This window comes from Camelus ferus, chromosome 29 (genome assembly GCF_009834535.1).
Source record: "Camelus ferus isolate YT-003-E chromosome 29, BCGSAC_Cfer_1.0, whole genome shotgun sequence".
Classification (NCBI taxonomy): Eukaryota; Metazoa; Chordata; class Mammalia; order Artiodactyla; family Camelidae; genus Camelus; species Camelus ferus.
Window position 1 is genome coordinate 11,641,616 of NC_045724.1, and position 13,798 is coordinate 11,655,413.

At 39.9% G+C, this 13,798-nt stretch overlaps 1 protein-coding gene across 11 annotated transcripts in view; it reads left to right on the forward strand.

The window, feature by feature from the left end:
* The window catches only part of STAU2 (staufen double-stranded RNA binding protein 2), a 247,946-nt gene that overhangs the window by 146,345 nt on the left and 87,803 nt on the right, over positions 1-13,798 (forward strand). For 9 of the 11 annotated variants that reach the window (XM_032470022.1, XM_032470021.1, XM_032470023.1 and 6 more), the window contains one exon: positions 6,051-6,164. The exons of the other annotated variants lie outside the window; for them this stretch is intronic. In XM_032470022.1, coding sequence (XP_032325913.1) covers positions 6,051-6,164 — 114 coding nt within the window. The remainder of the gene's footprint in view (positions 1-6,050; positions 6,165-13,798) is intronic. 11 annotated transcript variants of the gene reach the window in all.

Sequence of the window (13,798 nt, forward strand, 5' to 3'; positions counted from 1 at the left end):
CTTTTCTTTTTAACTTAGTATTTTCTTTTGATGGAAATGTAAAACTAAAATAACTGTGTGTGTATATGTGTGTGTGTGTGTAACTTACATCTTGATTAGCTGCTTCCTTAGACCTTCACTGGCATAGTCAGTGGAAACTGAAAAGCAACGAACAAATATTTAGGATTTTTGTCATGTATAAACTCATCGCTTAAAGACTGCAGTTATCTCCCGTAACAATACTGATACCCCGTCTGTTGTTGCATTTGTTGGACAGTTTTTATCTGTGACTTGTACTGGGAGTAAATCTGTACATCTCTGCTGGGCTTTGTACACCAAATATAAGCATGTCATTTTCAAAGCTTTTCTTGAGCATAGAATTTCTAAAAGAGAGAAAAGATAATTACAAGCTGAGTCTCAGTCTGTATAATGTGATTTCATTCATTCACTTGTCCTTTTAGAGGCATTAATGTGACAAGCGTATTGCATGCAGAGTGAAGCAGATTACTCATACAGCTAAAACACCAGTACGTGACTGAACATGTTAAATATATGTTTACATTTTAGTTACAAAGGACTTGACTTTAGTTACGAAAAGGATTTGGGGGAAAAGCTTTAGAGAAAGTCAGTGACAGGCATTATCCTAATGTAATATTATTCTTCATAATTATATATCTTGTCATATCTTTTATATTATTACATTACTATGGGATGTGTTATTCTAATAATAAGAATGTCTAATATTTATTTTAATGCTAACCATAAGCCAGGCATTGTTCTAAGTGCTTTTCATGGAGAAACTTCTTTTATTTATTAATTATAAATTAATTCATTAGTTATAAATAGATAGGTACAACATAGATTTCTACTATTGCCTGTAGTTGACCCAAATAAATAAGATGATTTACGTGCCCTCAAGTGATCTAAAAATAGTAGTTAAAAAATGTTGAATACCAATTTACTCTACTTATTAGGGTAATACTGATCAAGCAGCATTGTTTTGTGCTTTGCCAAGAATTTGCTAGTTTTCATGTTAATAAAGATTTAGGTCTTTTGTGCAGCCAGTGTGCAGACTCTACAAGAATCCAGCATGTTTTGAGTATCCTAAGGTCTAGTCCTAAACTGAGGTCCTTCAGCTCCTTGCTGTGTCTGCCCCTCCCTGCAGGGCGTCTATGCCGCTGGACTACAACGTTATCCCTGCCTGCTTCTGTGTAGTCAACGCCGGGTTCGTGACCCTGAGGTGCGCTAATCAAACGTGTTTTCTTGACACAGTCATTGTGTAGGTATCACATGTGAATGTGCAGGCCTTTATCTTTCCTTAATGATCTCATGAGCAGCTTTCTTTAAAGATGGATCATTTTCACACCCTCTTCATTTTTGTCCCACCGGGGGGGTGACTGGTAAAAACATCTGACACACAGGCAGTTAACCAGTTCCCTGCTGAGATCCGTAAAATATTTAGCAGTCCTACAACATCAGGGAATTTTTCAGCCCTGCAGGAGACAATCTGATTTAACTTTTTTTGGAGATAGTGGGTAGGGAATTTGAATTTTCATTTGAATGGCTCCACATGTTTTCACATGGGCATGAAAAAATTCACAAACCTAGTAGCTTTTTATGTAAATTATTTTTAAAGCTCAGAATACTTTTCTTTATTTCTTAAGTTATCTAAATAGTTGAAGTGATTTGTGTGTCTCCTGTCAAGAAGTCTCTAAACTGGCAGAATCATTATCAGAATGCACAATTATAACATCTCCTTTGGGTTTATGTGATTACATATCAAACTAAGAAATTTAAAGTAAAAATTATTATGGATTTGCAAATTTCAAGGGAAGCCACATTATTTAATTTACATATATTGAAATCTCTGACCCAATCTTTTAGTGGAATAATTTTTGTAAGTCCAGGAGAAAGAAACAAAATGTCAGTTTGCTGTAGTTGATGGTGTTATAAACCCAGAACAAGTGCTACAACAGTATACAAATCAAGATCAGTTGCTTACATTTTAGGGTATGAGAGAGAGCAAAATGATACGATTCATAAACAATAAATCTTAAAGTAAACATAAGAGATGACTTTTGTAATGTCCTAAAATTATCTGTTTTCATCTTTCTTTAATCAGAATCAAGGTCCATAACATTGCATATTGGAATTTTTAGGTCCACATTTGTAGAAACACTGCTTTGTTGTAGCAGAAATATTTCTCCCATTAATTGTGAAAATTTGTACATTATAGAACATAATGGAATTTTGTTACTCTAATTATTTCAGCCTAGAGTTCCAAGATTCCTGGCTTCTGCTGATGCTTTCAATCATTAGGAAGCATTTTTAGATTTAGAAGGATGAATTTTAAAATGTCATTCACAGATTTTTTTTTGTTTGAAAGTCACAGTTTTATGAACTCTAATGTTTTTATGTCCAAGAAGAAAGTAAGTAACTGAAGAGCCATATCAAACTTGTTTCTTTGAGTGATTGATTGTATGATTCTTGCTTAAGGCCATTTATCTGTGCATTATTACTTTTTGTTTAATTTGCAGTTGTGTCCTCAAGGAAGAGTTTTCTATATTTTTGACATATTTTCATCTGTTCGGTGGGGGGAGCAGTCTCAAGTGCAGCGGGTGTGTAAACATGGAATGATTTTATTTCTCCAGTCACCACTCTCATCCATGCTCTGTCATATCTCTTACTCATGTTTCTTTATATCGTTGGCAAATCCCTTAGTTTCCTGGTTATTTTTAGTTTTAAAAAATCTAGCCCAGTTCACCGCAAAACTCAAAGCTGATGTCCCCCCATTGCCAGCCAGGTGTTCTGCCTCCAGACACTTGGGGGAGGGAGTGTATGAGGGTGCACCCTGATTTCTTTCCTCTTCCTCTCACTCTAACACCTTGGAGCATTTGTAGTTGGTGGGGTAGGGGCTTGATCTGCTTCTGAGACACCTTCTTCCACATTCTACATCTATTTCGTGGCCTTCCTCCTCGATGTTAGAGGCCTTGCAGGGGTCCAAGGGCAGGAGAATGTGCCACCCGTAGCCTGGTCTCGTCCGTTATTGGTTTCCATGTAGATGATGTTCATGATTTTCTTTTTTTTAACTGAAATACAGTTGCTGTGCAATATTATCTAAGTTACTGGTGTACAGTATAGTGATTCACAGTTGTTACTTATGCTCCATTTATAGTTACTATAAAATATTGTTCATGATTTTCTTAAAGCAGTATTCAGTTTCTCCCTATTCCCTCTGTCCATGAGGGGCAGCCATGTTTCCTTTGGGCCTGACCAGTGGTCCATGCCCCTGACCCCACTGTTGGATGGTGTCGCGTTGGTTGGCCTGAGCAGCCCCTTGGCTTCTGCTGAGATTCTCTTTCATTCTCCTTCAAGGGCCGTGGAGACCTAGGTGAGCATCTTCCTTCATTCTTTTTTGTTTTCAAGGACACTGTGTGCCTAGGGCTCCTTCAGCAAGCCCTTAGATATCTCCAGACTCGGTCTCTGTATTTTTGTGTGCTTCCAGATGGGCTAGGGAAATGCGTCAGACTCAGTCAGGATTTCTCTGTAGAGGCCTGGGGGTCTAGTTCTCAGCAAACCTACTGCCAGGGGACAGACTTTCAGTCTCCCCTTCGTGTAGGCACTCCCCATCTCTGTCAGCTTTTCTTAGAGCTACCCCACTCACTGGAAATGCTGTATTCCTTGGAAGATTGGTTCCCTCCCATTTCCCTGCCTTTTCCTAGTGACCCTGTGTATTCCTTATGGTTGGACCAGCTCTGTTGACAGTTATAAGGGTGTGGGAAGAGGGAATAAATGTTGACAGCTCCTTAGAGCTCCTTTTGTTGTTGGCTTTGGGTCCTGGTGTCAATTTTGGAGCAACTGGAAAAATCTCACTGGGATTAGGTTCTTTTGTGAGTAATAAAAAGCTCAGTGACTTAAACAAAATAGATATATATTCTTTTCTCACATAAAAGTCCAGAAGCTTGCAGTCTAGGGCCAGAGTAATGGTTGTGTTCCCTGAAATCTTCAAGGATCCCAATTCCCTCCAACTTACCATTCTACCATCTCTAAATTTTGGCCCTAGTCCTCATGGTCGAAGATGGTGGTGTCCACATTCCAAGAAGCAAAATGAGTAAAGAAGAAGAACAAAAGGTACACACCTGAAATCTTAAAAGTTTCTAGGAAGCTACCACAAAATTTTCATTTACATTCTACTCAGTCACATGACTAACTTGGCTGCCGGGGAGCCTGGGAAATACCTTTATTCTGTGCCCCACCGAAAATTACTGTGGAAAAATATTGGAGGACAGTTAGCAATCTCTGTCACGGTCACCGGCTGCTGTGACACTTTCTTGGGAGCTGTGTGCAAACCTGCACCTCTATGTGTATTTTGTATAAGCGAGTTCTGTGCGTGCACTCACACCGAGTGTCCGAGGGAGGTGCAGTAGCTCACAGGTTGTCACAGGTGCGCAGTGAATTGGATACAGCTAGGAGAGAAGCTCAGTCTTTTAGTAATCGTATCCAAGCCGCTGATGGGAATGAAGGTTGAAGTTTATTTTTTTGACTGAATTGTCTTGTGCTATTTTTGTCTTCCCTAATTTTCATGTCTCTAGAAGAAATAATAAGACGGCAGTTGGTTGACTGACATACAAGCATGCTCACTACCAATGTGGATATTTAGGAGAGTGTCCTGTATTCCGTGTAGACTTTCAGTTGATGTCAGGGGGTGATTATGTTTCATTTTAAAAAGCGTGTTTTAGGACAGTGCTACGTCCGACATAACATTTTAACTGTGCCGTAAGTGGCTGTGAACTGTAGCTGTTATCGTGTCGCCATGGATTGGCTTTTGCATAAACCTGTTATATGATCAGTTTCGCTCCCCCCATGATGTTTGGCTGCTGTGTGGTAAACAACACGCCTGCATTCTTGAAGTCATGCACACTGAGTGACCTTTCCTTTGCTCAGGGGGTGTAGTCCAGTGAATTCAAACCGTTGTCAAATCTTCTTCCCCAAAGTTAATTTGGAAAAAATATTTTTATAGCAAAATCTTTAAAGTACTTAGGAAACAAAGCTTTGTATGTTGACTTGATTTGAACTCTAAACTACTTTTTATAGATTCCAGAAAGTTTCCCTGCCTTCAGGGATCCGTATTATGTATGATCTGTATTATATATACAAGTATATATAAGATCCATATTATATATGCAAGTATATATATGTATTTATATATACAGGCATATTTTCATTAATTTATCACAAAAGCAATGCTATTTTTACTTTATGAGCTTAGAATTAAACGCTGCTTGAAAGAACTTTTTTGAAAGTAGATAAATGGAAGGGTGGAAATGTTCCCAATAGGAAGATGGAGTCACACTTCCCCCAGCCCCCAAATCCCCTACCTCTGATATGGAGTGTCTTACACATGGTTTTAATAATAGTTGGTTGTATTTAACTAAAAGGAAAATAATATTATACGAACTTCATTTTGGTCTGCACATTACAAATCATTTCAGTTTAATTCAGTTTGATTGCAATGTCAAAATTCCAAGCAGAACATGGTGTAGTGAAGTTTGTGTGTGTGTGTGTGTGTGTGTGTATACACACATACATATAAAACAGTGGTTTTATAGCATCTGTAATGTAGAAGTAGATGAGTGTCACTACCAGTCAAGCAGCAATCACACACATATAGAGTCAAAGATGAGGAAAATTCAGGTTGACAAAAATTCCATTAGACTCAAATGAACTTGACTCATGCTTACCCTGGAGCCCATTATGCATTATGTGTTATGAAAAGGTGGACAAAAGAGATGGGTGTAGCATGTGGTTGTGAATTATTTTTCTACTGGCTGGGCTAATGTAGAGCACTCTGCAAAGCATTTCCTAAACTCTTTGAAAACTTCAGAAGTATTTGAAACAGAATTAATAGATTTTCCATAGATATTTGAGTCCTGATAAGGTTTTAGATATGTGGATTGTGTGCTGCATAAATCATTTGAGTTTCTTCTTGAAAGCCAGAACCTTTGAAAAGGACCTACTGCATCGGGCTCCCTCTTACGAGTGGTGTTCAGATTGCGTGTGTTCTGTTATAGGTTCACTACTGTGATAGACAAAGTGGCAAAGAGTGTGTGACCTGTCTGACCTTAGCCCCTGTGCAGATGACTTTCCATGCTATTGGAAGCTCCATTGAAGCCAGCCATGACCAGGTATAATATGCCACTGACATTTTGCTGTGTTATGGCCCAGCTGAGAAATCAGAGAGCATCCAAGTGGAAGCTATGTGCACACATACAGCTTTGCTTTCCCTAATACATTAGCCATTAGTGCCATTTGCTAGACTTTTGAAAAAAATCAAGACTTTTTGTGTGTGTGTTGGGAAACTGATACCTTAGGAGATTTAAGTTACTTTAGACTTCTAGTTTGCAGTTCATTATTAATTTACATACAGAATTCCCTTGCGAGGAAGAAGTGGTTGCCCTGTGTTGTTTTTATTTTTAATTTTATATTTAATAATTACTATTTTAATAAATAATGAAGGATCAGCAAACCAGTGGAGATAACACTGGAGTCTCACTATGATATACTCATTTAGTTCTGTTGAAGAGAGCTGAGTATTCTAGAACGCATGTCAAATAACTGTGTGACCTTTCAGAACCGCTAATTTACTCCCATAACTTGGGATATTATTAAAGTGAAGTTCCAGTGTTGTCTTTACTTTTAAAGTTTTATTTCTGCAATAAAGCTAAAAGTCTAAAAAGTATATTTTCTTAATAAACAAATTCCTTTGATTGTTTGGATAGCGGCTTGAGAATACATCCTGTTTATAAGAGAATACATATTTTCAATTAAAATAATCATCAGATTAGACTAAACCAATGATCTAGGTCATAGAGTGTCTAGTTTGGAGTCAAAATAAATAGACATACACAGTTTACTGTATGACTAACCAGCTGTGCTTTTTAAATTAACCATTTACATACAGAACAATCATAACCTACTTCCATATCCTTTTCCTGGTAAATATGAGAATTTCTAATAGGCTTGCCTGACTTTTTTTCCCTTCTATCTGAGTAGTGCCTTGTATGGAGAGAATAAAAGAGCCTAATAGTGAATCTTCTCAAATACATGATTTATTATTGTCCAACCCAAACAAGACCTAGGAAAACATTCTTAAGGGCACACCTCCTCTCTAGTTCATGATGTCTCTGACATTATGGGTCTTCAGTCATCAATTGTTGGTGGCAAGGCATTGTGATGTTCAGGAAACAGCATCTAACTGGTCAAAAATTTTGAGTTTTGGGAACTAACCACAGCATATGTAAGCTGCAGCCACCTAGGTGGATTCTCTCATCTCTTTGCAATCCTGTTTCCAGGAATATTAAGTGAGGGAGTTGAATTAGTTGACTTACAAGGTTTATTCCAGTGCTCCCATTGTATGATTCTGTAACTGATCTTCCTGCTCCTGGTTGAATGAGTCTAACCAGTCATAAGCAGTTCATGGCATGTCGATCTGGAAATCAGCGTAGAGGTCTCTCCAGTGCTGCTCAGAGCTGCACACTGATGTGTGCTTTGGCTGCAGGAGGGAGGACAGCAGGGATCTGGGGGACAGGGCCTCTGTATGAAACCATGGCCGAACTATATGCCAGGTGCTGGCGGTACAAGAGAAGAACCTTGGGCATGCCTCCTGCTCTCAGGGAGCTCACACACCAGCAGCTGCACCCCCTGGAATAATTGGCAGGAAGTCTAGCTGTGGCATATCTCTCTATCCACTCATGGCAGAAACAAATGGCCAGAGCAGTATGAGATAACCATCCTGCAAAGGTGTGTCCTTCGGCTGAGCGGACATGAGAGTGCGCTGAGAAGAGCAGCTCACTGTTAGTGGAGGTAGTTCCCACAAAAGAGCATGGGACTGGGAATGGGGACTGGCATCAAACCCAGACTTGCCATGAACTACCCGGGACCTTGTCTCTTCACCTCTTGAAACTTGGCCTCTTCATAAGTAAAGTAATAAGACTGGTTCAGGCTCATGCCAAGTTCAAATGTCATGGTACTCAAAGTACCCTATGGCACTCTAACAAATTAGGAAAAAAGATACCTTTTCCTTAAAACACTTTACTGCTATTAAAAAGAAAATGGTCGTAAGATAAAAGTCCTCAATAACTACAACGTGAATGCCCTCCCCCTCAATGCGTGCAGTGCACAACCAGCACAACCGTACACAGTGGTCTTATTCTGCAGCTCTCTGGAATGTCAGTTATTCAGTGGTAAGTAAATAAAGACTTCTTTATATTAAAGTAAATGGAAGTGCATCATAGATGACAAGCTTGCATGGAATTTTAAGATAAAAAAACTTCTAGGAAATGTGGCAATAAGGGTCACATGGATGGATGGATGGATGGATGGATGGATGGATGGAGCCATGACTAGGATAATCATCCTGTATCTCAGACGCTCTACTTTGGCGGCCCCAGAGGTGCAGCGTGAGGGTGGTGATGTGATCAGTGCACCTCCCTTGTTCTGGATAATTCGGCTCCCAGAGGAAAGCAGACACAGAAAACCTCTACTCCACATCCTCTGGCTTTTCTATATTATATTCCCTCTCCTCATACTGATATTCTGTCTAAGCAGAAATACTCCTCTGCCATCCCAAAAGCATAAGCTTGATCTCACAGGTTGGAAAAAGTGGACCCCTGAATGCTGCTTCACCTATTAATTTGTAAATACTAAAAAACAGGAAAACACTTAAAAGCAAGAAAAATTGCTTTATTTAAAAGACATTTTCTATTCTTAATTCATTTGAGCCAATGCGATTGACCAAGAGAATAAGCATTCTGAAAAAAAGTCTATGTGAAGTTTATAGGTAATCCTTTCTGTGAAACTCAGTTTGATCTTACCTGTACAGAAAATGAGGGTGAGAAATGGAAGAGCTCTCTAGCCTTGAACCTTTACAGCTTATCTTCTTAATTAAAAAATAATAATAACTCTAGGAACCCAGTGAAGTGGAGACTGAATGTCCTACCAGTGCATTCACTCATTGTATTAAGAGGAATAGCACAGGGAAGCTTAAGTGAAATTTCTCTACCAGCGTCAGTAGAGATAAGCGGAACGGTCCGGGAAGAGACTCAGTGTCTATATGCTGATGATATCCAAGTGTATGGAACTCTTGTTTCTCCCTCTCCCCCTCCCAAACCTGCTCTTCCCTCTTATGTTTTATCTCCTTTTCTTTTATCCATCCTGCATGACACCACCATCTACTCTGTTGCTCAAACCAAGCACCTTAAAGCCTCCTTGCCTTCTGCTCCCCTCCACGTGCTACACCCAGTCCTGGCATCTCTTCCTCTAAATTACATCTCTGATCTGACCGCTATTCACCACCTCCAGTGTTACAATTCCAGTTTAAGTCACAATCATGTTTACCCCAGACCACTGCAGTAGTCTCTAAACTGGCTTCCTTTTTTCTACTTTTATTCCATTCTGGGCAGTCTTCCACACAGTAGCCAAAATTATTTTTAAGGTAATCATATCACATTACTCGGCTGCTCAGAAACTTCCACTGGCTTCTAATCACACCTACTGTAAATCCAGAGTTTTTGTTGTGGATACCAGTGCCTGTGGGATGTGGCCCCCTCCACTTCTCCAACTTGAATTCCTGCCACTCTCTTTTTCACTGTGTCCCAGTCTCACTGGCATTGTTACAATTACATCATAATAGATGAAAGAAACCAGACTCAGAAGGCCACGTACTGTAGATTCGATGTGTATGACATCCTGGAAAAGGCAAAACTGTAGAGACAGAGAACAGGGCAGTGGTTGCCAGGGGACGGGCGGGATCGACCATAAACTGTCATGAGGGAGTTTTGAGGGTGGTTGTAACGTATTCTGTCTTGATTGTGGTGGTGGAAACACGAATGTATGCATTCGTCAAACTTACAGAACTGTACACTGAAAGGGGTAAATTTTACTGTATGTAGATTATACCTCAATAAATCTAACTTAAAATAAAAAAGCCAAACATTCTTTTACCAGTTACTCATGTGGTACTGACCCCAGTGAAGTTTGGGAGGCTGGCATCCCCTTTCCTTTCCTGTTTTCTCTGTGCGCGTTGGCTCCACCTTGGAAGTGCCCTATATTTAACTGATAGCCTGGTTTAGAGCTCCTCTGAATGCCAGTGGCTGGTTAAGCCTGCTTCTGACCTCCTGGAATAATTATTAGTGTCCAAAAACTTGTCTAAGCCTACCCTCGTCTGAGTTTAGGGTAGGGCCTGTAGGCCACTGTTTCCCATTTGGGAACTCTGAAGTCTCATCCTAGCAGTGAACACTCAGGGCAGTGTCTGTCTGGAGGTCCCCATGTGTGTGAGTGAGAATGTTCTACATGTGTTTGCCTTATTCATCACAGTAATTGTGATATTATAAATTTGCATTAATTTACAATGTTTAATTGTCCTGAATATAAACGGAGTTTAAATTTACAGATACAGATCTTGGTACAACTCAACAGATACTGTCCATTCTCCCCCACGGGCCTGATACCCTTTCTGCATCTTTCTTCATTGTTCTTAAGTGTTAACAGGTAGCTCTCCCTCTCTGTCTCTTTTAGGTACAGCAGTCACCTTCTAGTTACAGCCTCAAAGTCATAAACTTCCTTCCTTATCTTTGTATTTTCTTTTTTTTTGTAGATAGGAAGTAATTCTGTTTGTTTGTTTGTTTGTTTATTTATTGTTAATTAACTTATCTTAACGGACGTACTGGGGATTGAACCCAGGACCTCATGCATGCGAAGCACTCATTCTACCACTGAGCTCAACCCTACCCCCTTGTATTCTCTTTTTATATATCTCCATTCAGACTGCATTGTCAGTCTCACCAATTTCACAAATCCTGGGTCAGCAGGCATAGAGTCGTCGACATACTTAGCTCAGTTTCTGGTGAATAGTGTTTTCACTGCCTACGTTGCTTTGTTTCGGTTAGCTCTGGATCTCGCCTGCTTTGTATAAATAAAAGAATGAACTAATAAGTCAACCACCTAACCAAGAACTAACTAGCCAGTGAAGTGTAACATGCATATTAGTGTTTGCTGTAATCTGACCTCAAGTCATAACTAAGCGAGGTTATGGTATCAAATACATGACCATGCGTACTTAACACTTTACTTAGAATTTTAAAAATCAACAATTTCACTAGAGAAAAGAAATGAGAATTAAACTTATTTTATTTTTTTAATGAGGTATAGTTGATTTACAGTATCGTGTGGGTTTCAGTTGTACAGCCCAGTGATTCGTAATTTTTAAAGGTTATACTCCATTTATAGTTTTTATAAGATATTGGCTATGTTCCCTGCGGTGTACAATATATTCTTGTAGCTTACTTATTTTATATCCAGTAGTTTGTACCTCTTCATCCCCTACCCCTATCCCTCCCCACACTGATGACCACTAGTTTGAATAAGAACCAGATTTGTATATAATGTGTTTACCATGTACTAGATACTGTGCTAGGCTCAGCATAAGCTATTCTGTTTAATTCTCATGGTAACTCTGTGAGGTGTAAGCTGTACCATTTGCTTATTTGCTTCATTTGCTACATCACCGCTAAGGGTTTATGTCCAGACTGGTGAAATCAAACTGAGTTGTTCCTGATGTGTGTGCTTTGACTAGAATTCAACAAAAGGGTACCCATTAAGGGTAACAATTTACAAATCTTATGAGTATTCTCTTCCACTTTTGATTGATTAAATTCTGCTCATAGTTCTTTTTCTGATTAATTAAAAGTCTCTCTGCCTGAGTAATTGTTTCATAATGTCTTACAGCTGTATAGTAATTTAAAATGAAAAGAGAAAAGCCTTCACACATACTGTCTAAATGTACGCTATCACAACAGTAGTACAGCGATTGATCATAGGCTGCGTACAGAGCTTCTGCAGTGCTAGGTGGTCGTAAATGAGAGTGCCACTACTACCTTGCTCTGTAGTCTGATGGACTGTATCAGCTAGGACGCTTTTGGCTACAAGTAACAGAAAACCTGACTCACGTTGGCTTGAATAATAAGGAACCTTGTTATCTCGCATAACAGGAAGTTCAGAGGAAGGGTGAACTCCAAGGATTGATTGATAAAGCAGCTCAATAATGTCAACAGGGAGTCAGGTTATTTCACTTCTTAACCCTACTATCCTCTGCTGTATCCTCTGTGTCATGGAAAGATGGCCCCAGGAGTTCTCTGTCACAGGCAGCAAGCATAGCCACATCTAAGAGAAAACATGAGATCGGATCTTCTGCTGTCTCCCTTCAGGGGCAAAGACACTTGTGTCTGGAGCTCCTCCAGCCATCTTTCCTTCACAGCTCAGGCCTGGGTGGGGTCGTCACATGCCCATGGTCTAATGTAGCCACTGGCAGGAGAAAAGAGACCACTACTAGTTTAAATGCTTAGGGTGAAGTGGCTGTCGAGGAATCCACCACAAGGACTGCTACATAAGGGATAAAATTCCACATAAATAATTTTAAATTTTCTAGTAGACCCATTTAAAAAATAAAAAGAAACTGGTAAATTTAATCTTAGCAATGTATTTTATTTAGCCCAATATATCTAAAGTATCATTTCAACCAGCAATCTACTCTTTAAAATACTGAGATATATTATCTTTTTTTCATACGTCTCATCTTGGACTAGCCACATTTCAAGTGTGTGTGTTGGACAGGGTGAACTCCAAGGGCATTACGGCTTGGTCCCTGCCTATGTGTCAGGTCTCATCCTTGACCATTCACCCTGTGCCTAACTTATACCTACACTCCATGCCCCGGCAGAGTTGAGTTCCCACGTCTCATGCTCTCTTGCATCTGTCTTTCTCTGCACTCTTCCCTCGGCCTGGTCCATTCTCCTCTTGATGATGAGAGGAACTTTCATTGTTGTATCCATCAGATCCAACCAAATGTCACTCCAGTCAGTAAGCCTTCCCCAAGCCAACTTTGTACATCACCCTGCTGTTAGACTTACCAAACTGCTTTCCCATCACTGGTTTTCACATCGGCCTCCTCCACTGGGCAGTGACTCCAGTGAGGTCAGGGCGGTGTCTCCTTTGTCTTGGTATTCTCTGTGTCTGTGCTCTGGCTCTTGGGAGTCACTGCATACATGTTTATAGGATGGAAGTAAATTGAATTTCTAAGAAAAATGAGAATGACCTGTATTAGGTAGAATTGATGTGATAGAATTTGTGGGAGAAGCAAAATGTTTGGCCCAGGATGCTTTCTCTGGTGATGGCTTTAGATGGCTTTTCTGAGAGCATCCTGAGGACTTCCAGATGTTGACCTCAGAGTATTTACATGCTCTGAATACATCTGACTGTCATTAGAAATCCATCACACATCTCCGTTAATTTCTTTACTGACCTGTTTGTAACTCTGAATTTTTCTGACCTGTCTTGTATATGAGTACATCCTTCTCGGTGTCTAACTTACTTTTCTCAGGTTCCAGGGCTGTCTCCTGATTCTAGCATTTCCCGGTGTAGTGTGTAAGTCAGTAGTCACTGAATAGTGTCATTTGGGACTACATCCCTGAGAATATACAGAGGCACGGACTTCATAGGTTTGAGCAAAATTACCCAAGACAAATAAAGCTGTTTATTAACATAGAGGACACATTGCAGTGACTCTGCGCAATAACAGACCTCACGTCATTATCCTAGAGGTACGTGCAGTAGGGCGGTGGCATTCTTTGTGTTACAGAGATTCAGCGTTCAGTTTGAACCTTACTGTTTCACTTACTCCAGTCTCAAGCCACAGTGCTGAGGGCCATAGACTGTTGAAAGAGAGAGCATGACCACTGCCACTAGCAGCTTCTAGGGGGTTCTG